Below are 27,496 nucleotides of genomic sequence, written 5' to 3' on the forward strand. Positions count from 1 at the left end.
GACCAAAACATGACACAGAGAGAGCACTCTGGATAAACCCATGGAGATATAATTGAGAATAACCATCCACCAGGGTGGCCTACTAGACTAGTGTTTGATCTCAATCAACTACTTAGCACCCCAAATGGACAATACAAATGTCCACAGAGAAGGATTAGACCTGTAACCAACAGTCAATACATGTTATCACACAGCTTTTGCTAAACCATCCCAAAGCGCTGATGAATCATGAGCAATTGTGCAACAGCACCAAGGCCTTTATCACTAGCCATGTATCAGCAAGTGCCAATACCGCTGAGTCAGAGGTCAAAGTACGCATGTGTGTATTTATGAGAGAGATGGAGAGAGACTGACATCAGGGTCATCAGTATTGTTGTCCAAGCCAACATCCTTGTGCTATACATACATGTCTGTTGGAAACCTCCTGTTCTTTGTAGTCATATTTTGTGTACCTCATTTCAACAGTTTTTTATTACATGTTTTTCTTTAATGATCATGAAGAACATCAGCGTGTATGTGAATTAAGATCAAGCAAAAACATTTGAATTATTTTAGTTGAATGATGTCATACATTTTCCTGAACACGTTACTTTTTGATATTTATGAAAATTGTCTGCTGATATATGGTATAAACCAGAATTACAGCCTTTTTGTCTCTTTAATTTAAACAAAAGACAAAGATCCCGATATGCACAGTTATGTTGAGGAATATTACCAGTAGCCCTACAGACCAGCAGGTTTCATGCCTTTCCATAGGAGGACAGGCTTTGTTTGTTGTGTGAGCTAGGTTTTGAGAAATTATACGTTATAAGTTTAGAATCAAATCATTTTTGGTTTTACTGTCTTGTCAATGAGGACACAAGGGATGTACTTTTATGTTTTAGGAATGAAACTTCTTTGTAGCAGAATTTATGAAGAATTAATTTAAATTTATCTTGGAGGAAAAGGCAGAATTTCTTAAGACCAAGCAGTAAATTAACTTGTAACTTTTGTAATATAATGAAATGTATTAACATGGTTGACCACTGCAACTGTACTTTTTGGGTGTTTTTAAACCCATGAGGTTTGGACACTTTTGTGCATTACACGAAAATAACACAATTCATCAATCAATTCACAATCAAGGATAAATGAAAGCACAATAATGGATGCCTTTATGATGCCAACTTAGTTTATTTCCCAGATGGTTTTGATGTGTAGGCCTAGCCCGTGACTACATGGTAAGGGTCTGTGTGTTTGCAATCAGATGCAATAAAATGTTGCCAAAGATTCTACACTGAATGTTATATTTATTTAATAATCCATTATTATTTGACGATCACATAATCATATAATTATGAGCTTTGCTTTAGCTCCTGTTTTAGTTTATGTTCCTTGCAATTTTTTAATTTAATTTAATTATTTTGTCATTTGCAAGTGGTGCTGTGTTGCTATTCAGACATCCATTTGCAGGACACTGTGCACTGAGCAGCTCCTACGGCGACCGTCTCCTTCACCCTAAGTGCGTGAAGGAGCGGTACCACAGGTCCTTCCTTCCTGCTGCTGTGAGACTATACAACCAGCACTGCTCTACACACACAAACACACACAGAACTCAACCACTCTAAATAACTCATGGACACACTTAAAGTGCAAACTACTGTGCAATATTTAGATTTAGGATTCCTCCGTCAGGAGGAACCCTATTGTAATTGTTGGTATTATTAGGGTACCTCCGGTAGGAGGGAACCTATTTTTTTTGTTAGTATTTAGGGTTCCTCGGGTAGGAGGAAACCTATTGTTTTGTTAGTATTCTTATAATTTTTCTTCTCTTCTCCGCTAAATGGCTCAATAGATCAAAAAATCCTTGACCCGATGTTTTTGAATTTGGCCCAATGATACAACAGGTCACTCACTACTCCCACACGGCTAGTGGCCCATGTGCGCCCATAGGTGGCGCTATAAGCCACGCCCAAAGTCTACGTGTTTTCCTCAGCGACCCATTACTCCAAAATGCCTGACAATTTGTTTACTTGCATTATTTCTCATGGGGAACAAAAAAGCCTCAAGGACCACCATGATTGATTTTCCTGTACAGCGACATTTTGAAAAAACCTTCAAAATCGATCTCTTCTTACAAAAAAGATCAAAATGACTTGAAATTTTGTACAGATATGTATCATTGGTGTATTTAAAAACCTTACTTAAGACAGTTGAATCAAATAAAAAATGGCTGAAAGAGGTGTATTTATGTAAATGTCCACATTGCCTCAATTTCTTTGTGTCAATAAATCAAATATTTTGACTGATGGTTTTTCAAACCTAAGGGTTCAAGATGACATCACTCTGAAGTACCAAAACAATTTTACCTTGGTATGTCAAAATATGACTGAGTTACAGCTGTTTGAGCTTGGACCAAATCTGACAATGCTTGCCACAGGTATCCAGTTACTAAACATGGCAAAGACCAGATCTGGGAATGGCTCAATTGGATGAGATGTTGTGCTGGGAAATAATGGGTTGTAGGTCCAAAACCAGTCAAAGGCAATTATAATTTTTTTGGGACAGAACGGTTTCTAGTCTTCTGGTCATTCGTCCGGTTGTAAAACATAGCAATGAGTGTTTATTTGAGCCCATAACAACATTCCGATCATCTGTTTATAGAGACTGTGTAAACCACTGCAAAACAAGCCAGGTTTACCACAGTAGCTAGCTACTTGGAGTCTACGCATGGCAGTGTCAGATTCACAACCGAGTTAGCTTTAATGAAGTATATTGATTGTTCAGGTGGATCCCTTGCCTGTTGCGCAAATTAATTTCAGTAACCTAAGCCAGGACAAATCGCCACTGATGCTAGGTATGATTTGAAATTCCCTTCCATGACAAGTTATAGCACCCCAAACAACCTTTTTAAAGCACTACGAGTAAGCTTTTCTTTACAGCAGCAACCCAGTCATCCCGTTATCCCATTTTTATGTCCCATATATAAATAGGCTAAAGTACAGCTGTTTGAACTTTAACCAAATCTGACCATGCTTGCCAAGAAGTTTACTGAACTACAAACATAGTTACATGTATTTAAGTTGTCAATATAATATGTGAATCTACAACCCCAATTCCAAAAAAGTTGGGACGTGTGAAATAAAATAAAAAACGGAATACAATGATTTATAAATCTCATAAACCCATTATGTTATTCACAATAGAACATATAAAACATGTAAAATGTTTAAACTGATGAAATGTACCATTTTAAGGAAAAAATAAGGTAAAGGTAATTGAATTTGATGGCAGCAACACCTCTCAAAAAAGTTGGGACAAGGCCACGTTCACCACTGTGTAGCATCCCCTCTTCTTTTAACAACAGTCTGTATCTGTCTGGGAACTGAGGACACCAGTTACTGGAGTTGTGGGAGAGGAATGTTGTCCCTTTTGTGTCTGATACAGGATTATTGCTGCCTAAACGGTCCTGGGTCTTTGTCATATTTTTCGTTTCATGATTCACCAAATGTTTTTAACTGGTGACATTTCCGAACTGCAGGCAGGCCAGTTCAGCACCCGGACTCTTCTATAACAAAGCCATGCAGTTGTAACAGATGCAGGATGTGGTTTAACATTGTCTTCCTAAAATATGCAAGGCCTTCCCTGAAAAAGATGTCGCCTGGATGCAAGCAAATGTTGCTCTAAAACCTGTATATACCTTTCAGCATTGATGTTGCCTTTTGTTGATGTGCAAGCTGACCATTCTATAGGCACTAATGCACCCCCATACCATCAGAAATGCAGGCTTTTTAACTGAGCGCTGATAACAAGCCGGTTGGTCCCTCCTCTTTAGTCTGGAGGACGCAGTGTCCAAGGTTTCCAAAAATAATTTCTAATTTAAATTTGTCTGGCCACAGAACAGTTTTCCCACTTTGCCTCAGTCCATTTTAAATTATCTTTAGCCCAGAGAAGATGGCAGTGATTCTGGATCATGTTCACGTGTGGGTTCTTCTTTGCATGATAGAGCTTTAACCTGCATTTGTGGATGGCACAGCAAACTGTGTTTACAGACAATGAGTTCTGGAGGTGTTTCTGAGCCCATGCATTGATTTCCATTACAGAATCATGCCTGTTTTTTATGCAGTGCCGCCTGAGTGCCTGCAGATCACAGGCATGCAGAATTTATTTTCCCCCTTGTCCCTTACACATAGAGATTTCTCCAGATTCTCAGAATAATTGTATTATATTATGTACTGTAGATGATGATATATTCGAAGTCTGCAATTTTACGTTGAGGAACATATATTCTGAAATGGTTCCACAATATGTAGATGCAAGTTTTTGCAGATTGGTGAACCTCTGCTCATCTTTACTTCTGAGAGACTCTGCCTCTCTAAGATACTCTTTTTATACCCAATCATGTTACTGACCTGTTTGAAATTAACCTAGTTAGTTGCAAAATGTTCCTCCAGCTGTTTATTTTTTAGTAACACTTACTTTTTCCGGCCTGTTATTGCCCCAGTCCCAACGTTTTTGAGATGTGTTGCTGCCATCAAATTCAAAATTACCTTATTTTTTCCTTAAAATTTTACATTTCATCAGTTTAAACATTTTACATGTTTTATATGTTCTATTGTGAATAACATAATTGGTTTATGATATTTGTAAATCATTGTATTTTATTTTACACACCGTCCCAACTTTTTTGGAATTGGGGTGGTACGAAATCAGCACATTTTAAAGCCTTCACATTTGATCAGACTTTGTGAACCTTTCGTGAAGTTGCTTAATGTGTGAATTTCCAATATTGAGAAAGTTTCAGATTACAACTCTCACACGCGCGCGCGCACACACACGTACACGGCTCAGATCATGTATTGGGAAACCAAACAAACAATGCCCTATTAGGTAAATCAGCTCTCAGTGAGATGTGCAAGCTTCTCTATAAAAGCCCACACTGCCACTCCCACACTGTCTGCTTGATTGACTTGGAGATCCTGCGTCCAACATGAAACTATGTGTTGTCTCAGCTCTGCTTGGGTGCCTCGGTAGTTATACATTTCGTTCGCATTGAATATTTGGAATATTAACGTCAATTGATGGGTTGTACACTATGTTGGCAATTTATATTCTAATAAACGTTATTTTACAGCAACTGCTGTTGCAGCCTCGGCAGATGGAAATGTGAAATGGTGCGTCAAGTCGGACAAAGAAAAGAAGAAATGCAAAGACCTTGCCGCCAAAGGACCGTTTTCCTGCGTAAAAAGAGATGGGCCGATTGAATGCATCAAAGCGATTAGCGTGAGAGAGAAACCATTGCCTTAGAAAACGATTGTCCAAAACTTAACAACGTCCCTGCAAAAGTTATGCATTTTCCCCTACAGCTATAAAGCTAAAAGCTGACATACTGTATCGTATTGTCCCTCTTTCTTTCTCTCTAATACTCCACACGGCCACTGGTAGGCGGGTGAGGCAGATGCTATCACTCTGGATTCAGGAGATATCTACACAGCTGGCCTCAAACCCTATGAACTGCGTCCTATTATTGCAGAGTATGCTGGCAATGGTAGGTTTGTACAGATGATGAGGACACAAACGGAATAACAATGGATGGTAGTTTTGTGTTGTTTATTTCTTAGTATTTTCATATTTTTCCTGTACTATCTCCCCATGATTTCCACATCAGAGAACTGTTACTATGCAGTTGCTGTAGCCAGGAAGGGCACAAAGTTTGGGTTCAAAGACCTCAAGGGAAAGAAGTCATGCCACACTGGTATTGAAAAATCAGCAGGCTGGAACATTCCAATTGGAATGCTACTATCCAAGGAAATAATGGAGTGGGATGGCCCTGAGGTCAAACCTGTTGAGGATGGTGAGTGGGTACTGAGTGCTTTGAAAAAAATGTTTTCCGGTCTATGACACTATTTATTATATTTAATATGAACATTTCCTCAATTCCCAGCCAGCTTCCAGTTGTGTAGTCTATTGCTTTTGTTATCTCTTTCACATGTTAGCAGAGTGTTTGTAGGTCCAACATACTGTACTGTGCATGTCCTGCATACTGAATGTTTCTGTTAATGCGTGTTTTCAACTTTTTTGTGTGTGTGTAATGACACAATACTTTAATCTACAGTGGTTAGTACGTTCTTCCTGGAAAGCTGTGTCCCTGGATCCACCAAACCTTCACTATGCAAGTTGTGTAAGGGAGACTGCACCAAGACCCACAGTGAACCCTATTATGGTTATGCTGGGGCCTTCCAGTAAGTGTACTTCCTCAAGACAATTTCCCTTTTGCTGCCTCTAGAGTCTAAACAATGCTACAAAGCTATCCAGCTCCCAACCCCGCCACCTTGTTTATTTTTCCGATGCCATTGTCTCTCTGCTGCCACCAGATGTCTAAAAGATGGGAAAGGAGAAGTGGCCTTTGTCAATCACCTGACTGTTCCTGGTGAGAGTTAGAGCACTAGCATAGCATGCATCCATTGTCCCAAGGCTACTGTAATTGTTAATTTACTATTGAATTTCAAACCCCATAGGCTGTTTCTAACCCTAACTTTAAGGTTAAACACAAATCAATTTTCATGCCAACATGTTCGTCACTGCACTGTAAATAGTCACTGTATATGAGTCAAATCAAATATGAATAGATCTTTTAGAATATTTTATCTAACACAGGCAACTAAATTATGGCTTTTAATGAAAAAATCTAAAGCTGTTGATGTCATAAGCCTCACTAGTGTTATGGCTCCTATCTTGCAGTCTCAGAGAGAGACAATTACGAGCTTCTGTGCATTGATGGCACCAGAGCCAACATGGACAGCGCAGAGACCTGCAATTTGGCCAAAGTGCCCTCCCATGCAGTGGTTGGACGAAATGACCCCGAACTGACAAAACACATCTTCAAAATCCTGATCACTGTCCAGGTACATGTGGCTCTGGATCTAAATACTTGGGTCTAATTACCTGGGTCATCAGACTTGATGATTGACATACCGCAGGAGTTCCCTGTATGAATGCACAAGAAACAGGACAGGTTCAGGACTGGTTTCAAAATGATACGTTTTCATGAGAAATAGTTTGGTGAATAATATGTAACATGTTTTTTCCCTAACAGAAAGAAGGAACCTTCGACCTCTTTTCCTCTGAGGGATACAGTGCCAAAGACCTGATGTTCAAAGACTCCACTCAGAGTTTGGTTGAGCTGCCACCCACCATGGACTTCTTCCTGTACCTCGGAGCAGATTACTTGAGCACAATCCGTTCTTTGAAAAAAGGTTTGTCTACACATACACATACACACACTCATGTATAACTTTTGATGTTACATTGATGTCCCCTCACATGATTCCACCACAGAGCAGACCAAAGAATCTACAGCCACCATTAAATGGTGCACTGTTGGCCATGCTGAGAAAGGCAAGTGCGACAAATGGAACATTAATAGCATGGATGACAATGGTGTCACAAAGATCGATTGTGAGAATGGGATCACGACTGAGGACTGCATCCAGAAGATTATGGTAAATCAAAATGCTCTGATAAATGTGTCCGATTAAATGTTTTTGTTTTGTAATTAATTATTTTCTGTCCACAGCGCAAAGAGGCAGATGCCATGTCGTTAGATGGAGGAGCGGTATACACTGCTGGGGTGTGTGGCCTGGTCCCTGTCATGGCAGAGCAGTATGATTCAGGTATGAAGCAAAAACGTGCACACTGTGCATTGTCCTATTTTCTTTTTTGTCCCTTTCTTATTTTTAACCTGTAGCACTTTGAGATTATAACTAAATATAAAGTGCATTACAAATAAAATTATTATTATTGGTGCTAAAATGTAAAATTAACATGGTTGTTATGCTAAAATTCTATTTTATCAACAGATGTCTGCACATCTGCTGGAAGTGGTAAGTCCTATGAGTTTGTGTCCCATCTTGCAATAATTTCAGATGATGTATATCCTAATACTAATTTGTCTACCTTTCCTCTCAGATTCTCCCTTGTCCTACTATGCGGTCGCAGTGGTAAAAAAGAGTTCTAGGCTGACCTGGGAAACCCTGAAGGGTAAGAGTTCTTGCCACACAGCCATGGGCAGAACAGCTGGTTGGAACATCCCTATGGGCCTGATCCACAAACAGACCGGAAACTGCAACTTCAGTAAGCAGGTTTTTATATTATACTGTATCTATACATCAATCTCCTCATACAGAAACCAGAGCACAATCTGACTGTGCTTGTGCCATGAATGTTACCTGACTTCATGCAAGTAAATTTTTCTGTTGATTTTCAGGTGATTTTTTCACTGAGGGTTGTGCCCCTGGAGCTGAGACAGACTCAAAGTTTTGTGAAAAGTGTGCTGGTAGTGGAAGGTCTGTAGGGGATGATTCCAAATGTAAGCCTAATTCTGAGGAGCGGTACTTCGGCTATGATGGGGCCTTCAGGTTGGTGACACCAGACAATAGTGATACGCAGGATTTTTAATACCCGCACCCATCCAACCCATTATGAGAGCCAACCCAACTCACAAAAATAGTATGTGTTAATCAGCCACCTGGTCCAAAACCACCCACTTCTTCATTGTTGAATATCAGCTAAACAAGTAAGTGGTAGCCTCTTCTTTCTGACCAAGAGTTTTGGTGCTGGCGGTGTTTAAACAAAAGCTATGGATACCACTTACCAGGGAAAAACTGATAGAAGAAACTTCAACACTTTAAAACAAATGCATGTGTGTGTATTTAGGAGAGAGAGAGAGAGGGAGAGAGGGAGAGAGGGGGGGGGAAGAAAAGGTTGAGGGTGGACTGGTAATGCATACAAAATGTTTATGTGAGTTATTAAAACCTACTTAGAACGCAGAATCATCACGTTTTACCTGCCTTATGATATATTTTCGAGAACGCTTATCCAACTCACCCAACCTGCGGCTCAACCCGCGGAAACCACAAGTTGTGGGTCAACCTATGCATCCCTACCAGTCAACCTTTATAATTCTATCAAAAAAACAAATGTGAATTTAATAATAACAGTGAATCCCTTTGGGGGGGGTTTCTATTAAAGATGTCTAGCTGAGAACGCTGGAGATGTGGCCTTCATCAAACACAGCATTGTGGAGGAGAACACTAATGGTAAGAGAATCTGGTATTTGCCTACTGTTATTTGCCTACTGTTATGTTATCTTCCTCTCATCTGCTTCCCGATGTCTCTTTGTCTTCTACCATAGTCAGTCATATTATTCTTTCACTATGATTCCCCTTGTCTAGGTAATGGTCCATCATGGGCCACAAATCTGAAGTCAGAAGACTTTGAAATAATCTGCCCAGGTAGAGAGCCCCACCCTGTCCAGAGGTTCATTGATTGCAACCTTGCCAAGGTGCCCACACATGCTGTCGTGACACGGGATGAGATTGCTTTGAAGGTGGTAGAAATACTCAAGGAACAACAAGTGGGTGCAGATTCCTCAGAACACTCCTTGATAGATCTGTTATTTCACTGTTGTGCCCTAGGTTAAGTTTGTAGTTGAAATGGTTCAACATACAGGTTGAATATCTAGTTCCTCGCACACGTTTGATAACATATGTCTCATATTTATGTATAAACATCTTAAAAGTGTATGTTTATGTTCCACTTTTTTGTACCATTAATCTCTGTAATTTGTCTTTCTGTGTTTAGGCCAAGTTTGGTTCTAAGGGCACTGATAACATGTTCAGGATGTTTGAGTCACAAGATGGAAAAAACCTCCTCTTCAAGGACAAAACGCAATGCCTTCAGGATCTTCCAAGGGGAACGTACAAACATTTCCTTGGGAATGAGTACATGAATGCCATGATGTCTCTCAGATTGTGCACTGACTATACTTCAGGTATGTAGACTCCCATACATGACAGCTGACAGAAACTCACATTCACAGACATCTTTAATGAAACTATGCTTTGTTCTACTCTACTTTAAACAGATCTGGAAAAATCCTGTGAATCAATACGTTGTAATAAGTCAGCATAGATGAGCTGTCATCGCAACATGCACACAAGCCCGATTAAAGCAGATAATGTATATGTGAAGTTTAAAAATTGATTTATTAAAACATATTTTGGTACATCGGTAAGATAAAATCAACAAACATGTACTATATTCTCAAATAAAATGAAATATAGCATGTGTCTACTACTTCCCATACTTTCAACACAACTACATTATAACAGAGAACCCAGAAAACCACAGAGATCACTTCACAACACAAAATTCACTTTTGTTTAACCATTAGCTATACAGCTATGGAGTATACAATAGGGTCCAAAAGTCTGAGACCACATTGAACATGGAATAGGGGAATTGAAGACTGAGAATGGGGGATGTCTTCCACTGACTTACATTCACTTTATAGCATGAAAAGTATAGAAGATAGAAAGATGGTGTTGGTTTCACAGCTATGAATAGCAAGTCAGCCTGCTGAACAGTTTGACATATGAAGAGTTGGTAACCTCCAACTGACCAAGCAGCAGGGAAGTTAATCTGCCTTTGACTTGCATCTTTTGGGGCTTTGTGGAGGTTCAAGAACCCCCACCAGGAAAGGTATACATGGTGGGAAAATGTGATTTGCACATGGTTAATCAGCCTTCCATTCCGGGCATTTCAAGGTGTGAAACTCGAAAATGTATCACTTTATTTTTAAATACACATTCATTTTTGTCCCTCTTTTTTTTTAAATCACATGCATTTTCATCACCTCAATTTTTGTTTCTTTCACCCTTGAAACCACTTGTCTTCAATGAAAAATTGAAATATTGTATATTAATGTGATGAAAGTAAAACAGGCTGATATCAAATCTACTGATAATTTATGAAAATGTTCAATTCACTTACATTTTTACCACTATTTTCCAATTCACATCCATTTTCTTCACCTCCATTTCCACTTCACATGTATTTCCGTCACCTTCATTTTAATCCAGTAATTTTTGTTAATCTCAATATATTCATTATTTTCACCTGACGGAGGAATCCTAATAAATATGCAGAATAATACTGTTTTTGCTTTCAGCAAACATAGGCCTACTGAAAAACCTTTCTGAAACGTAGCGTTTTTATCCACTGTCACATGACCGGGGAGATGGCATCTTGTATTATTTTCCGGAAGTACCCATGCGACTTCCAGGCGCACAGACCGACCGGCTCACCGGACGGGAATGCATCACACCATGGCCTCACAGTAAACCGAAGGAAAAGCCTAAAGTGTGTATATCTAACCGGCAATCCTTCACCATCGGCGCCTTGATCATGGACCTCAGGTCCAAAGGCTTTTTTAGGAGGCATCGGAATTGTCAATAGTGCTCTGCAAGTATTTAATTTTGTGTCCTTCTACTTTTGCACGCTCTGGGGATTTAAAGAGCATATGACAGCAACAGCAGTCACCCTATCTACCAATAAGCTAACTAGCTGAGTCAATAAGGGCACCACTTTCCCTTTGGAGGAGAGGACAAGGTACCTAGCAATACGACTACTAAGTAACGGACTAGATTAGGATATAGTTGCCGATTCCAGTCTTCCATTCGAACGCACAGATACTATTCATTGCTGGTAAGAAACCTGGTCCCTTCGTTTTTAACAAGACATGTTGGCTAGCCGTCCACTATCAAGGCCTTACAAAAAGTCAACCCATACAAGGTTAGCGTGACATGATGTGACTGTTTGCTAGCTAGTTTAACAAAATGTATTTCGCCTTAAAGGAAATTCACTTAAATTCATAAACTAAAATAACTGTTTTGGGTAACTACAAGTAAGTAGTCTACCTAGTCTATATATGTTTATTTCGCTTAATAGCAGCGGACTAAATACACCACTGGCCATCCAGTGCATTGGCTATGAATGCGACTAGGTATCCTAGCTAGCATAACGCGATCATGCTAATTTGACAGCTTTTTAATTTAGATCGCTTGCTAGCCATTGCCATATTAGCGACATGCTTTAGCCATCGCCATAAACTGCCCTATTCGTACATTTTTGCGAGGACTTCCAAGTCTTGATGGTGAATGACAGCAGGTCCCACATTGTATATCGTGTGTGTACATATAGTTACGTTAACCATGGCGGTATTGTTGCCTGCTGTCCCTCCATATAACTGCTCATGCTATAGCTAAATGATCTGACCTGTCACACAAATAAAGCAAGCCATCGTCAGCTTTTTAGGTTAAGAAGGCAATTGTCATGCCCACTTTCAGTGTGCATCTAGTGAGGCCTGCAGTCAATTCATTTTCAGCACTATTATGGTAATACAAATGAAAGTAGATATAAGATTGACGGGTGGCTAAACATCCGGCTCAATTGTGAAACGTTATTGCTGAAAGTTTTTTTTGAACAAACATTGTGATGCCCACTTTACTGTCTTTCGATTTAAAGCTAACGTTAGCTAGCTAGTAGCCATAATGCATCTCGCGATAGGTTTGATTTTGTGGAGCTTGCCTAGTAGATTCACTAGCTAGTAGAGACACGTAGGCTGGCCTGCTATAACTAGTCGGCTATTAAGCCAGCTAACAGTACCCGGCCTTTTTTATGCTGTTAAGCAATGCAGTGTGTAGCAAGCTAGACTAAAGGCCGAGCACGATATAACAAGAAACTATTTTTTTGTTGGCTACTCTGTTCACTTGTTCTAAGGGATTGCCCTGTCTTCTTTTCACTCAAGACTGCTCCTATGTGGCTTACGAGCAAGTCGCCATATGGTTGACAGCTGAAGTTGATTAGCCAACACCAGTAGTCAAAGTTTTAACATGGTTAAGGTCTTTCCAAGCTTGGTGGGCGTACATTTGAAAAAATGTTTCTAAATGGTCTCATCATTTAATTTATTCAATCAAATAGTAGCTTTTGTTTTTAAAATGGCTAGCACTGTCATATAAATCTTAAGTATAACTGGCTAGATCTGGTATAAAGTTAAAACTCTATGTAGTACGGTGGGGTGGGGTAAGGACGAGAATCCCCCCAACCCTAAAACATAATTTACTGTGACAAAACATGAAAATGATTCTGCATCTAAGCCATTTAAGATGTTTTACTGTGTCTGTGGATTTTTAACATTTATATCAATGCTATCTAGATGTTTTACAGTACCTAATCTACCCTGTTGTTGCAAGGTAGTGTGGTGGAACTGTCCCTTTTTAAAAGTGATTCAGATACTGTCCAACCATTGTTTCTTCAGATAGATGTGACTGCGAAGAGGGAATACACTTTTTAGGTATTGTGACAAGGAGGACAGGAATCACTGTGCTTGAATGATGCACATGTGTGCTGAGGGGTTTAGGGTGGAGTCATTCCTCTTATCAGAGTAGGGACAGAATGCCACACCCTTACTTTCTGACAAGGCACTAACTCAATATGCAAGGCTTATAAGACTGGAAAAATAATAAATCTTCCACACCAAATATTAAATGATTCATCTGTCTTATGTTTTTGAGTCAGTTCTCTTATGAATCTACATTGCACTTCTTGGTGAAGAATTAGTGTTGGAAAGTAAACAAACTGTGCGTCTTTGTGAAAGAGAGCTTGAACCAACTGAAATATCAGAATTATTAGTTTATCGCCATGTGTTTTCTTTTTGTCAGGTAGGCTAGCAAGTCAGCGCTACCCTGATGCAGAACCACAGAAACACGTGAAATGAACAAGCCACTACAGCCTATAACGGGACCCACTTCTGTCCCACACCCTGCCCCCTCCCCTGGATTGACACAGGTGAGAGACAATGACAGTGTGGGGTTCAGTTTCCCACAGCAGGTTGGCAGGAAGTTAACTAACGGTTCCGTTTCTACAACCCATCATAAGGCTGCTTATGCCCCAGGACAGCCCCCATCTCTTGTGTTTGCCAATCCACCACCTCAGCAAATGAACCCTGCACCGCAGCCACGACAGGTATAGTTCCCTGCACATTCTTTCTTTTTAACTTTCCTTTGTGCCAACTCCAAGATCCTTATTCCAACCCTCTCCTGTCATATGGGCTTTGTATGTTGTGTACATTAGGGGTGGAACGGTACGGTCACGGTTCGGTCACGGTTCGGTTCATACCGCGGTTCAGACATCACGGTCGGTACGAGTTCGGTACAACGGAGGGAAAAGCAAAACAAACCAGGTTCCTCTACGAGTGAATACGGCGCATTGAAGATGACATGTAAATTCCGATTGCGTCAGTAATTCTTTTGGCCCTATTTGGCCGTATGTGTATCTAATGGCTGGTTAAGCACTGTAGGGAGAAGTAAAAAATAAATAAATAATGTTTTGTCTCGTTCCAGTGATTGGCACACCTGGGTGATGGCGTCTGATATTTTTTGTCATTTAGCACACGCCAGATGCGTTATATGCGTTAGCATGTTAGATGTCAGGGAGTCAGGTGGCTGAGCGGTTAGGGAATCGGGCTAGTAATCTGAAGGTTGCCAGTTCAATTTCCGGCCATGCAAAATGACGTTGTGTCCTTGGGCAAGGCACTTCACCCTACTTGCCTCAGGGGGAATGTCCCTGTACTTACTGTAAGTCGCTCTGGATAAGAGCGTCTGCTAAATGACTAAATGTAGATGTATTTCCACTCACATACCCCACAACCAGTGACGTGCGGTGATGTCAGTAAGAGGCTAGGCACTTGAATGGGAAAATGTGTCCAAACTTTTGACTGGTACTGTACATGTTGAAGAATACAGGATCGAAGTGCGCAAGTGAGTTTTTCGCTTGTCGTCCGCAGTGAACGTCAAAAAATTTATATTTCATTATGCGTCATCGTAACGTCTAAACTATTGGAATAACACACATATTGCATATATAAATCACAAGAATAAACAGTAAAAATACAAGTTTATTAAATAAAATGATTTAATAAAAATGTTTACGTTTGAATTTTGGCAGGGTAGGCAGTGACTACCTTGCCTACCCAGACTGCACGTCACTGCCCACAACTCCTGAACAACGCCGACACACAGTGCTCGTCTTATCCACCACTCTCTCGCCTGTACTACTGTAACTGAATGGGAAAGTTACAGTAGTACAAAAAGTTTTCCCAAACTTGCAATCTTAAAAAGGCCGGCGGGTCCTTTATCTCTCATGGGTCGCCACCACTTGCCATACTCGTTTTTAGTGCTGCTAGCTTGCGTATCTCTGACTCACGGCGGCACCAATCAGAGCTTCAGAGCTACAGATTAGATGTCCCTAAAGAACACGAGTATCTAACAGTAGTTCCTCATTACATTAATTAATTTGCACGCAAGTTTTATTTATTTTTTACATTTACATTTATGTATTTAGCAGATGCTTTTATCCAAAGCGACTTCCAAGAGAGAGCTTTACAAAAGAGCATAGGTCACTGATCATAACAACGAGATAGCCCCAAACATTGCGAGCAGCCAAAATATGAAGCATACATTGTGGGTAACCAAATAAGTGCCAAAGGGAAGAACCATAAGAGCATGCAGTTAAACAAGTCACAATTGAACAACATGAAACTCTCCACAAGAGTGCACCTGTAGAAAAAACTATCAACAGTAAAATATTTCACAGCGAGTACAAGAATTTGAAACCGTTACAACTAACCAACAAGAGCAACAAGTCTCTCAATACGAGTTTATACCGTGTATTCTCCGTGTAATTTCATGCACCGAACCGTGACGCCCGTACCGTACGGTTTGGTACATGTACCGTTCCACCCCTAGTGTACATGTGTGTAACCGTTCTTGCATGCCTTCTGGCTCTCAACCTTGATCTCTTGCTTTCTCTTGCTGTCCTCCCAGTTTGCTCCAGGACCCCGTGCTTTACACCAACAGGTACTAACCCCCCCCCCCCCCCCCCCCCCTCCCCTCACTGTCCCTCCTTTGTGTAGAGCATGCAGTCAAGACGATCATTGGATGTCATTCTCATGCTGGATTCAAGCTTTCTCTAGCTCAGTCCATGACATTTTTCACAATTGTTGGGTCAATCTGGCTTTGTCCGTAGTCTGGCCCGTGGCCCTCATGTTCTCTGTTTATGGAACAAGGCCTTGCACACATTTTAATACCACGGAAAACACAGGATGGCCATCTATCGAGTCAAACATAGTTGAACACGTTATACCAAATAAGTGTTAAGGTGCATGTGGAAGAACTGCCTTTTCAGCTAACTGTAAATGGCTGGGTGATTGACTTCTGCTTCTCATACTATCTCTTTCATTCCTCTATTCTTTTTTTATTTTCTTCTCCCTGCTCAATCTCTTTCTCTATCTCACTCTTCTCTTCTCTTGCTCTGCTCGTGTTTTGTACGGCTGAAGGGTGGATACAGAGCTCTACAGGTAACTGCTGCTCTCTCTTGCTCCTTCCCCTATTCCTTTAGCCACCCTATATGAAAAAAAAGCTTTTTGGCTTGTTTAACAAAGCTGGGGTGGTCAAAAAATTTGGAGAGGAGGATGGCAAGGTCCAATCTAAGAGCAGATACATTTAAAGTCAAATTGTGTAGTTCCGGTGCCCTGGCAGAGCTACTGCTCAATGTCCTGCAGGTTAAGGTTAGGTTTAGCCCTATATATTTTGCACTAAGGTAGCACAATCTGATATGGTAGTACAAAATGTCAGAACTTAAAATGGTTATGATTTACATAATTATGGAGTTCACATGCAATTATTACGTACAAAGAAAACATGTATTTACGTAAAAAGACATTTCTTAGCACAATATGGCATTACCCGCATGAGCAAGCTTGCTCAAAATCTCACTCCTATTGTTCTTGACCCCCCCTTTCCCTTACGCTCCCTCCACCTGGTGTAGCCGTACTACCAGAACCGGCCAGCTATGCCCAGCAGTGCCCCACGGGTCCAAACCAGTAGTGGACCCAGGCCAGTGGGACCTACACACGTCTACCAGACTGGCTCCCAGATGATGATGATCCCCCAGCAGCAGCTGTCCTTTGCAGGCTCCCCACAAAGCTACTTCATCCCTCCTGGACAGGTATGACCAATCATACTAGTACACCCTCCCGTACACACACACACACACTCACAAGTGACAGACGCAACTCGGATTCCATTCAACATAAACATGATCTCCTCCCCCTCCAGTACCGGACTCCTTATATGGCCCCTGCTCAGCAGTACCCTGTGACCAGTGGCACAGCAGGCTTCTACCCAGGATCTAGTCCAGCCGAGTACACTGCTTACGGTAGGATGTACTGCTCTGACATGGGCTGGTATTTACCAAGTACAACCACAAACTCAACCATGACCACAACGTGGCCCCACATGGCAACAAACAAGGAATGCACCACCACAACTCACAAAATGTGTAAAACCTCAAGGGCTAACTAAAAGCAGAGGGCTGACTCGGGTGTCTTCGCACCTGTGATGGACCACTATATGGTTGTCAGCAGTGGTTTTGCTTGGCAAGCGTGTGTGTGTGCATGTGCGTGCGCGTGTATGTCTGTGGTGTGAGCTCATACGTATTTTACTCTGGGTCGAGGGAACCCTTCTAGCGGGTCGCCCTCGAATGTACGGTGGTGTGACAGATCTCTGCTTCTCGTTTCATGTTCTCAGTCCTTGTTCTATCTCTCTGCAGTCTCACTGACAAAGCTCTAACACCCTGCTTCCTCTGGTTCCTCTCATTCACTCTTCCTGTCTTTTCCTGCTTTGTCGTCCTTTTTCTTTTTTGCCATTTTGCTACTTCGCTCCCCTCTTTGCAACATTGCTTCAGAGCCCTCTCTTGCTGCAAGGGAAAGACGGGGCGGTGGGGGGAGAGGGGGCGGGCGAGAGAACGGGCGTCTCTCTCTTCACGGGGCTCCTCTCACCTCCCAGCGCTACCCTGGTGAGTAGTGCGTGTATTAGTGCGTGCGTGTGTGTGTGTGAGAGAGACCGAGGTGGTAAGAGAATGCTGCATCCTTTCTTCAACAGTGCTGTACGCAATTAGTTCAGATATGTTATTTTCTTACTTGACGGGTGTCTGTTTTTGAATAATGTATGTGTGAGGAGGTGGGGGGAGTTAATCCTTGTCTGAATGTCTGTCATTTCAGTGTATTTATTATATTTCAAATTTCTCTCTCTTCCCCCTCCTCTCTCAACCCGTAGCTGGTGCATATTACCCAGCCCAGCCCCAATACTCGCCATCAGTCCAGCCCACGCCTGTCATGATCAGCACCACCCAGCAACAGCAACAAGCCCCACCTCCCCAGCAGCCGCCAGCCCAGCCACAAGGCCCACCAAAGAGGGAGCGCAAACCGGTACACACACTCTCACACACACAGGATGTGACCTGGCTAACCAGGTCAATAGGACAATGGAGAAACCCCTTTTTTTGTTCACTCAATGTGGAAATTTCCCTTTTGCCTTCCAGTGACAATGATGTGTCCTTTGTGTGAAGTATGAACTCTACAGTGAGGAGTTGGCACCAGTGAGGGAAGGTGCATCAGGGGCAGGACATTAATTGGCAACTGGCAACTCAACTTCACTCCCACTGTTTTTTTCCTCCCCTCTTCTCCCAGATCAGAATACGAGACCCTAACCAGGGTGGACGTGACATCACAGAGGAGATCATGGCCGGAGGAAGGTCCACCTCTACACCCACTCCCCCACAGGTAAGCCCCACCGCTACATACAGCCCTAGAGGGGCTTGGGAGTAGTAGGCTGAAGGATGGAAGGTTAAGACCACATCGTCACCATAGTATGAACATTTGAATGTCATGGAGCCAGTGGCAGCATAAACTGTATACGTAGAACTTGTTACCTAAAACAACATAACTTGCTAACTAGCTAATCTCCATTAGCTAGTTACCAGGCTTACCAGTAGCTGGTAAGCCATACAGAGGTTATTTTTTATCATCACAGAATTATTGTATCAATGCCTATAGTCCAGTAAAAGTCTGCATTTATATTTCTTTATTTATATTTCTTTATTGGGTTATGTTTCATAGTTTGAGGTGTGATATTCCACTAATGAGGGGTCCAGACCCATCTTTTAATCCTACATGCTTTTGTCCCAAAATGGCAGAACCCTAACAATTAAATATGATGTCATAAAGGAGACTATAATGGGTTTCACTTCCATTCACAACTCATGATTTATCACCATGTTCTGTTCACTGTCAGTTCTATTCACATCCAGCAGACTGATGTTATTGTCTTCCACTTTACTAGGCCTCTGCTCCATTTGTGTTTGTGACTGGAGCCCTGAATGTGCTTGTTTCAAAAGCTGGCCGTTTTAAATGTGTGTATTTGACACGGGCGCCCTCTGCCCTCTAGGCCTCCTTGCCTGACGGAGGAGGCCCAGCTCAGACCAATGGTGAAGTAACACAGCCCATCGCCATGACGACGAGAACAGGTGAGCTGTCACTGGCTAAACATATGCATGAAGCTAGCTAGACTGAGGACAGCAGTCGAGGAGGTATTTTAAATTCACGTTTTTCCCATTAAAAAGAACGTTCTATGTCCTCAACGTACAGATGAAACTGCTGCTACAGCCGGAACCCCACCTTCCCCTGTGTCGACCTCTCCTGAGCCTGCAGTTGAGGCAGGGCCTGAAACAGACACACAGAGAGACCTTCCCTATGAGCAGACCATTCAATCAGAAGTGGTGGCCTCAATTGAGGCACCCATCTCACCTGGCAAAGATCAGTCACCTGCACCCTCCCCATCAGCACCAACCAGGTGCTCCCCAACTCCCCCCTCAGAGCCCACCGTGGCCACTCTCGCCGTCCCTCAGGTGTGCGACACAGTGGATGCCCCGGTGACCTTGACGATGACATCACGTGTCCAGGAGCACCCTTCCAATCAGGACAGCCCCGATGTCACGCTGGCTGCGTCCGAGAAGCCTGCAGTCCAAGAGGAGAAGATGCAGGAGGAGGATGATGAAGCCGAGATGACGGTGGGGGAGGAGCCTGCCGTCGCCAGCCAACCGGAGGTCAAAACTGCAGTGCTGCAAATGCAGGCGCCGCTCGCTGCGGTCAAGAGCTATAATGTGACTCCCCCCTCGAAGGAGGAAACCGAAGCCTCTGTCGGTACAGGCGCCATCATGGAGCCTCTAGTCGGTATGCAGGGGACGGCAGCCCCTGCCACCCTGACCCGGGCCGCTTCTCTGCAGGGCAGTCCTGAGGCAGAGGCCACGCCGACCTACAAGGCTGAGCCTCCACTGTCCAACGGCCTCCCTCAGGACCTGGAGGAATTGTCAGAAGACGTACCCCAGTCGGAGTGTGGGGACACCAAATCCCCTGCGGAGGTCGACGGGCCTCAACCTCATGAACCCACCTCTTTAGCTGGTGTGACGACACTAGGTCACAATGAGGAAGAGGAGGAGGAAGAGAAGATGGATAACTTGCACTCTGCCAGTTGCCCCACAGAGGAAACTACTATGCATGGTGAGGGGAAATGGGGAGGAATGAATCTAGGGTTGTGTGTTCAGAGACAGCTACATGTTCAGACCCCAAACGGGCCAACATTCCTAATGTTCTGCTTCAGCTTTACTTTGACAGCCTTACCTCCCTCCTGCAGCTGCTGTGTCTGTGCCAAAGAAGAAGAGGAACATGAAGGAGCTGAACAAGAAAGAGGCCATTGGAGATCTCCTGGATGCCTTCAAAGAGGTGCATGTCTGCCTGTGGTCCAACTCAACTTCCAGTGTTCAAGTTGTCAATGTAAAAAAATTGTCACAACACAACATTAGCCTCTTATAGGGGTGGCCTTGTGGTGGTTTCACAAAACCACCATATATTCTTATTGCCTTGTCCCTTCATTTTATTAGGAGCAGGAGGCTAAGCCCGCTCCAGAACCTCAGGCCGAGCCTGCCCCCTCCACTCTGGCTGCCCTGCCGGCCAAGGCCTCTGAGGAGACGTGGGAGGAGAAGGAGGACAAGCAAAACTCTGAGCCCGACACATCTGAACCCAAATCAGCTGTAGGGAAGTACCAATACAAAGGAGGTGGGGGCCCTTGAGTGTCTACATTTCATCTAAACCACAGTTACACTAAATTATTTGATCCCAGCCCGCCACTGCAACATTTCTGCTGCCACGGTATCAGAAATAGGGCTGTACAAAAGGTTGTCTATCAGCAGTGATTGTTAGTGTGCATGTCGGAGAATAACACAGACACACGCTTCACACCGCAGTTGAGATTGCGTCCTTGTGCGTCCTTGATAACTGAAAGTCGTATAACTTTATGTTGTCAGTTCATTTAAGCCTGTTATTGTATTAGTCTATAGTTCTTGCAAATTTAAATTAAGTTAACTGGTGATTTTCGGACAAACCTGCCCCCACTGCTAAAAAGAATCCGAGAGGAAACACTGCACTGACAAATAAATGATCAGTCTATAATTTTAATGGTAGGTTTATTTGAACAGTGAGACAGAATAACAACAAAAATCCAGAAAAAAGTATGTCAAAATTGATGTGCATTTTAATGAGTGAAAATAAGTATTTGCCCCCTCCTCAATCAGAAAGATTTCTGGATCTCAGGTGTCTTTTATACAGGTAACAAACTGAGATTAGGAGCACTCCCTTTAAGAGTGCAGGGGTTAAAGTGAAAAAAGAATCCCGAGCCAGAAATTTTTTTGGGGGTGGGGGGTGGAGAGAAACTGCACTTAACATTGAGTGAGAACATGCATTTTTTTTTTTTTTAGCTTCTCAGACAAACATTTTTTTAACTGTAGTGCGATGCCATGAGTGTTCATGTAACTTGCATGTTATTTTGAAGCCGACAGGCTAGTTAATGCTTTTTTGTCTTCTGCTAGTTTTCTGCGCAGGGTGACCAGTGGCTGCGAAACTGAATGACAAGTCATGTTCCGCAATAAATGTGCACAAACGCAGACACGGTCAGTCATAGACAACGGTGTCAGCTAGTGATGTCGTTCGCCCCCCCCCCCCCCCCCCCGTTGAAATGAACAAATGACTCGAAAAACGATTCGTTCTTTTTAATGAACGAGATTCAAAGAACCGAGTCCGTAAAATGATCCAAACTTCCCATCACTAGTTCCCGGCAACGTTGTGGTAAGTTTGAGTGCACGGGTGGCAGCTCTATGACTAGGGTCTAACTCATGACAAGCAAGCACTTTCTTACCGCTGCTGGCATACAGTAGCTTCCTCGAGCAAAACGTTTTTTTTCTTCTTCCTCACAGCCGGACATCCGGCACGGTGCCGGAAAACTTTAAGCTCTGAGAGTGCGCTCCTAATCTCAGCTTGATACCTTTATAAAAGACACCTGTCCATTTATTTTATTATTTATTAATCCTCTTCGTCCCTAATGGGACATTAAGGCCGATTTATACTTCTGCGTTTTTACGGAGACAGGGAACGCCCTCTCCGTCAAGGAACGCCCTCTCTGTGCCCTCTCCGAGCCCTTCGGAGAGCTCTACGTGCACCTCCTGATTTTCCTGACCGTCCGTCCGTCATTTTACGGATACCCCTTGGCTGTGATTGGTCCGTATTAAGAACCGCTTGCGTCAGGGGCGGGGTTGCCGTGATAAACAGGACGAACAGAATCCTTTGACCGCCATTGCTGTACGTTTTTACAATTCATATTTCAGCTAAACAGTACATGTAAATCAGCATCTGAATTAAAATGTGATGAGAAATGGGCAGTGTAGTTGCTGAAAATGTGCGTATTTTATTGATGGAACGGCTAATTTGTACATTTGCTCCGACTTCTCGATAACCTAGGTAGATAAACACTCCACGACGACTTACAAAAAACCGTTGCGCCACCTACTCTTCTGGCGGTGAATTGTTTTCAGCACCCACAGCCTACGGAGAACCATAAACGAAGTCTATCCGTCCGTATCCGTGCGTATCCGTGTGCCCGCCCATCTGTAAACGGAGACGCAGAAGCATATTTCGGCCTTAAGGCTTCGACGATCTGCCTCCATCTGGACCTGTCTTGTGCCGCATGCTGTGCTTCACCCCAGGTTAGGTTCATCTCTTTCATCTCCGCTGTCACCGTTCGACGCCAGGTGTTTTTGGGCCGGCCTTGCTTCCTTTTCCAAGGTGGAGTCCATCGTAGGCCGATTTTGGGGATGCGGTCCTGGTCCATCCTGAGAACGAGTCGGCGGCGTTTGATCTCCAGCACCACACTGTTGCACTTAGTCTTCTTGTATAAATGTGCATTAGATATTTTCTCAGGCCAGAAGATTCGGCAGAGTTTCCTGAGACATCCATTGTGGAAGGCTTCGACTTTTTTCATGTCGTAAGATGTTACTCGCCAGCACTCCGAGCCGTACAACAACACCGATTTTATGTTACTGTTGAAGAGTCGGACCTTTGTTCTTAGGCTGTATTGCTTAGATTTCCAGATGGAGTGTAGCCTAGCAAAAGCACCTTGTGCCTTTCCGAGTCTTGCTCTAATGTCTTTCTGTGCAGAGTTGTCTTTGCTGACAAGGCTTCCCAAGTATGTAAAGTCCTCAGCATAGTCAAGAGCATGCCCGTTCACTGTGATTGGTGCATCTGGAGTGGCATTGATGCACATCACTTGAGTTTTGGGTGCATTTATGTTCAGCCCTACCTGTTGAGCATATTTGTTCAGTCTGTCAGTTTTCTCCTGCAGGTGGATGTGTTTTGATGCAAGGACAGCAAGATCATAGGCAAAATCTAGGTCATCAAGTCAACTGGATACTCCTGGGTCTGTCAATTGTATTCCGCATGACCCAGTCTATGGCAATCAGGAAGAGAATGGGGGAAATAGTACACCCTTGCCGCACACCAGACTCCACAGTGAACCATGTGGATGGCTCACCGCTAACAATGACGCTGCATTCAAAGTGACGGTAGAACAACCCCATGAGAGTGACCAGTTTTGGGGGAACTCCATAGGCCCTAACAATCTTCCATAGGGTGTCACGATGTAGGCTGTCAAAGGCTTTGCGAAAGTCGATGAAGTTGATGTGCAGGGGAGTGTTCCATTCTACGCACTGCTCAATAATGTTCTTCAGAGCAAAGATCTGGTCTATGCAGCCCCTTCCTCTCCTGAACCCTGCCTGCTCTTGCCGTAGCATCTGGTCAATAGCGGTGTCAATTCTGTCAAGTAGAATCCTGCAGAAGACCTTGGATGGTACTGACAGCAGGGTGATGCCCCTGCCCCTGATGCAGTTTTGGAGGTTTCCTTTCTTGGGGAGTTTGACAATCAGTCCCTTGTCCCAATCTTGGGGTATTACTTCCCCCTCCCAGATGTCTTTAAAGAGATCAGTAAGCACATTGACCGAGGTGTTCAGGTCAGCTTCAGCATCTCTGCATGAACAGAGTCTATGCCGGCGGCTTTCCCATTCTTCAAGGCTTTGATGGCGAGTTTGACCTCTTCCTTACTTGGGGGGCTGGTATTGATGTCAAGGACAGTTTCTGCTGGTGGAGGGTTGGCAGGGTTGTCTGGCTCTGGGCAGTTGAGTACCTCACGGAAATGCTCAACCCATCTCGTGATCTGGTCACTCTCAGTGGTGAGGATGTTGCGTCAGAGTACTGAAGCGGTTCCTCAGTTCCAGGCAGAACTCTTTGTTGGTCTTAGGGTACCTTAGTTTGGCTACATCAAGATGTTTCCTATGTTGACTCAGCTTTTCCGCTTTCCTTAGTTTCAGCTTGATAATGGCTGTTACGAGGTAGTGGTCGCTGTTGGCATCGGCTCCACGGTAAACTCTAACATCTTGGAGAGACCTGCGCCACTTTCCGTTGATCAAGATGTGATCGATCTGGTTGGTGGTGGAACCGTCAGGTGACTTCCATGTGAGTTTGTGAATTGGTTTGTGTGGAAAGATGGTGCCACCGATGACATAGTTGTTGATCACACCTGTCCACACCTGTCCACTCCTTCCCTCAATCAATCAATCAGATTCCAAACTCTCCACCATGGCCAAGACCAAAGAGCTGTCCAAGGATGTCAGGGACAAGATTGTAGACCTACACAAGGCTGGAATGGGCTACAAGACCATCACCAAGTAGCTTGGTGAGAAGGTAACAACAGTTGGTGCGATTATTCGCAAATGGAAGAAACACAAAAGAACTGTCAATCTCCCTCTCGGTCTGGGGCTCCATGCAAGATCTCACCTTGTGGAGTTGCAATGATGATAATGAGAGCGGTGAGGAATCAGCCCAGAACTACACGGGAGGATATTGTCAATGATCTCAAGGCAGCTGGGACCATGAATACAATTGGTAACACTATGCCTGTAGCGGGGTTTGCTCGTTTAAGATTAGCAATACTTAATTTATAATAAAGTATGTAGTTCTTGGGGGCACCACCTCTTATTTGTTAAAGGGACAGAGGAAACCTTATTGAATAATATTGAATAATAGCCTTCGTAATAATCAGTCTAATCTTAAGTAGTGAATTCTATGAAAGTAGAGCAGATCAGGAGGGAGGGATACGCGAATATTATACACAATGATTTATTTTAAGCAAATGTAATTGGGATGAACAAATACCAGATAAGTTATGGATTAGTTTGGCTAAAACAGTACAGTAGGTCCTATACCGTTATGGAAGCGGGATACACAATGGGAGAGCATGTAGAGAGGGGAAAGGGGAGGAGAGAGATAGGCCTCAAGAGACAACTGGACAGTCTATGCGATGGTAGGATAATCCTAACGAGAGCTAGGTTGTCATTTGCAACTAGAATCAAACATAACAAATTCAACCACAATATGCCAATGTTCACAAGTAAGAAATATAGCAAATCGCAGTTACTTTGGTCGGCTTGAAGAAGGGTAGAGTCAATGGTTCCGTTATCGTCCAACGAAAATAGAACAACGGAATCTTTTGCCAAAGTTCCGGGCGCTCAGTGAATTTGCAGGTTGAGAGGAATAGTTTAGAAAATGACGCGTTCACTTCAGTTTATTTCCTACGAACAAGCAGGGTGTGATTGTTCATCTTGGGTTTTTATAATCCAAGAAATGCGGGGTATCCCTTTTTGAGGGTGAGCTTTTCATTGGTCAGTTTACCTGACCGGGCGTTGTCCTGAGATAAGATAGGTGTGAAGTGATCGGTAGATTGAAGTCAATATTTCAAATGTCCATGGAATGAACTTCAAAATATAACAATAGTAAGTAAGTAAGTAAGACTTTATATAGCACATTTCATACAAGAATTGTAGCTCAAGGTGCTTTACATAAAATCAATAAAAACAATAATACAAGTGATAAATAATTCAAACAATAATAAAAATCCCAATAAGATCTCTGTTCAAGAGAGAAAACAACTTTAAAAAGTAGGAAAACCCTTTTGAGATAAAATTACTTAAATGCTTCGGTAAAAAGGTAGGTTTTAAGCTGTCTTTTAAAAATGTCTAGAGTGTTAGCTTCCCTAATATTTATGGGTAATTTGTTCCATAGTTTTGGGGCGTAATTGACAAAGGCCGAATCACCAATCTTCTTATGACTGCTTCTGGTGACCTCTAATAGGCCTGCATTTGATGATCGCAGTGTTCTAGCTGGTGTGTAGTTTATAAAGGAGTTAGCAATGTAGCTAGGTCCTTGTCCGTGTAGAGCTTTGTATGTGAGGAAAAGGACCTTAAAGTCAATTCTGAAGGTAACAGGGAGCCAGTGTAAAGTAGCTAGGACAGGACTAATGTGTTCTCTCCTTTTAGTTTTGGTTAATAATCTAGCTGCAGAATTTTGAATGAGCTGTAGTCTTTCAGTGGTTTTCTTGGGAAGACCAGTGAAAAGTGCGTTACAGTAGTCCAGCCGGCTGGATATAAAAGCATGAATTAACTTCTCTGCATCATTTTGGTTTATGAATGGTCGTACCTTTGCTATATTCCTCAGGTGAAAGAAAGCTGTTTTGGTCACTTTATTAATGTGAGAGTTGAAATTCAAATCTGAGTCCAGGATTACGCCGAGACTCGTCACCTCTGGTTTAAGACAGGGGGTTAAGCCTCCAAGATTTTTAATAAGCATCTCTCTTTTGGATTTGGGGCCACATAGTAGGACTTCGGTTTTGTCTTCATTTAATTTAAGAAAGTTATCATTCATCCATTTGTTTATTGCCAACAGGCAGTTTGTAATGGAATTGATGGCCGTTGCATCGTTGGGTTCAGTGGATATATATAGTTGTGTGTCATCCGCATAGCTATGGAAATCTATGTTATGTTTCTCTGATTATGTCGCCGAGTGGTAACATATAAAGAGAAAAAAGTAATGGACCTAAGCAGCTTCCTTGAGCAACCCCGTAGCAGTTCTCGTGTTTCTTGGACCTATGGTCACCTAAACTAACATAAAACTTCCTTCCTGTGATATATGATTTCAGCCAGTTCAATACACTATCCGTGAACCCAATAAGCTTTTCCAGTCTATTGATTAGGATGTCGTGATCAATTGTATCAAATGCTGCACTGAGATCTAACAGGATAAGGATAGAGACTTTATTTGCATCAGAGTTTAGTCTGAGGTCGCTAATTATTTTGGTGAGAGCAGTTTCAGTACTGTGATATTTCCTGAAACCTGACTGCGAGACTTCCAGGATGTTATTTTCTTCAAGAAAATAATTTAATTGGATTAAAACTATCTTTTCCAGTACTTTACTAATAAATGGGAGGTTTGATATTGGTCTGTAATTTGGGTGGATTTCGGGTTGTTTGGTTTATTGTTGAGGATTGTTTGTACCTCTGAGGA

The 27,496-nt window shown here is 42.8% G+C and overlaps 2 protein-coding genes across 2 annotated transcripts in view; both read left to right on the plus strand.

Moving 5' to 3' along the window:
* Positions 1-4,934: 4,934 nt before the first annotated feature.
* On the plus strand, positions 4,935-10,105 carry tfa (transferrin-a). The gene is made up of 17 exons (XM_067252420.1): positions 4,935-5,009; positions 5,114-5,262; positions 5,425-5,527; positions 5,648-5,833; positions 6,095-6,221; positions 6,354-6,409; positions 6,721-6,884; positions 7,076-7,235; positions 7,318-7,481; positions 7,556-7,652; positions 7,839-7,862; positions 7,948-8,112; positions 8,246-8,396; positions 9,010-9,077; positions 9,213-9,394; positions 9,622-9,811; positions 9,905-10,105. The coding sequence occupies exons 1-17, from the start codon at positions 4,970-4,972 to the stop codon at positions 9,949-9,951; spliced, it is 2,073 nt and encodes a 690-aa protein (XP_067108521.1). The 5' UTR covers positions 4,935-4,969; the 3' UTR covers positions 9,952-10,105.
* A 1,032-nt stretch (positions 10,106-11,137) lies between these two features.
* Positions 11,138-27,496, plus strand: part of eif4g1a (eukaryotic translation initiation factor 4 gamma, 1a) — a 44,911-nt gene continuing 28,552 nt past the window's right edge. The window contains exons 1-11 of the mRNA XM_067252599.1: positions 11,138-11,526; positions 13,542-13,668; positions 13,759-13,845; positions 16,708-16,887; positions 16,998-17,097; positions 17,997-18,148; positions 18,410-18,502; positions 19,167-19,245; positions 19,367-20,278; positions 20,412-20,500; positions 20,659-20,833. Coding sequence (XP_067108700.1) covers positions 13,594-13,668; positions 13,759-13,845; positions 16,708-16,887; positions 16,998-17,097; positions 17,997-18,148; positions 18,410-18,502; positions 19,167-19,245; positions 19,367-20,278; positions 20,412-20,500; positions 20,659-20,833 — 1,942 coding nt within the window. The 5' untranslated portion in view covers positions 11,138-11,526; positions 13,542-13,593. The remainder of the gene's footprint in view (positions 11,527-13,541; positions 13,669-13,758; positions 13,846-16,707; positions 16,888-16,997; positions 17,098-17,996; positions 18,149-18,409; positions 18,503-19,166; positions 19,246-19,366; positions 20,279-20,411; positions 20,501-20,658; positions 20,834-27,496) is intronic.

This window comes from Osmerus mordax, chromosome 16 (assembly GCF_038355195.1).
Source record: "Osmerus mordax isolate fOsmMor3 chromosome 16, fOsmMor3.pri, whole genome shotgun sequence".
In the NCBI taxonomy this organism is placed as follows: Eukaryota; Metazoa; Chordata; class Actinopteri; order Osmeriformes; family Osmeridae; genus Osmerus; species Osmerus mordax.

Excerpts from the sequence above, each read along its gene's own strand:
- tfa (XM_067252420.1), top strand. The coding sequence starts at position 4,970 with ATGAAACTATGTGTTGTCTCAGCTCTGCTTGGGTGCCTCG. Across the intron at positions 9,078-9,212 it reads TGTGGAGGAGAACACTAATG|GTAATGGTCCATCATGGGCC; the intron begins GTAAGAGAATCT and ends CCCCTTGTCTAG. Across the intron at positions 9,812-9,904 it reads GTGCACTGACTATACTTCAG|ATCTGGAAAAATCCTGTGAA; the intron begins GTATGTAGACTC and ends TACTTTAAACAG.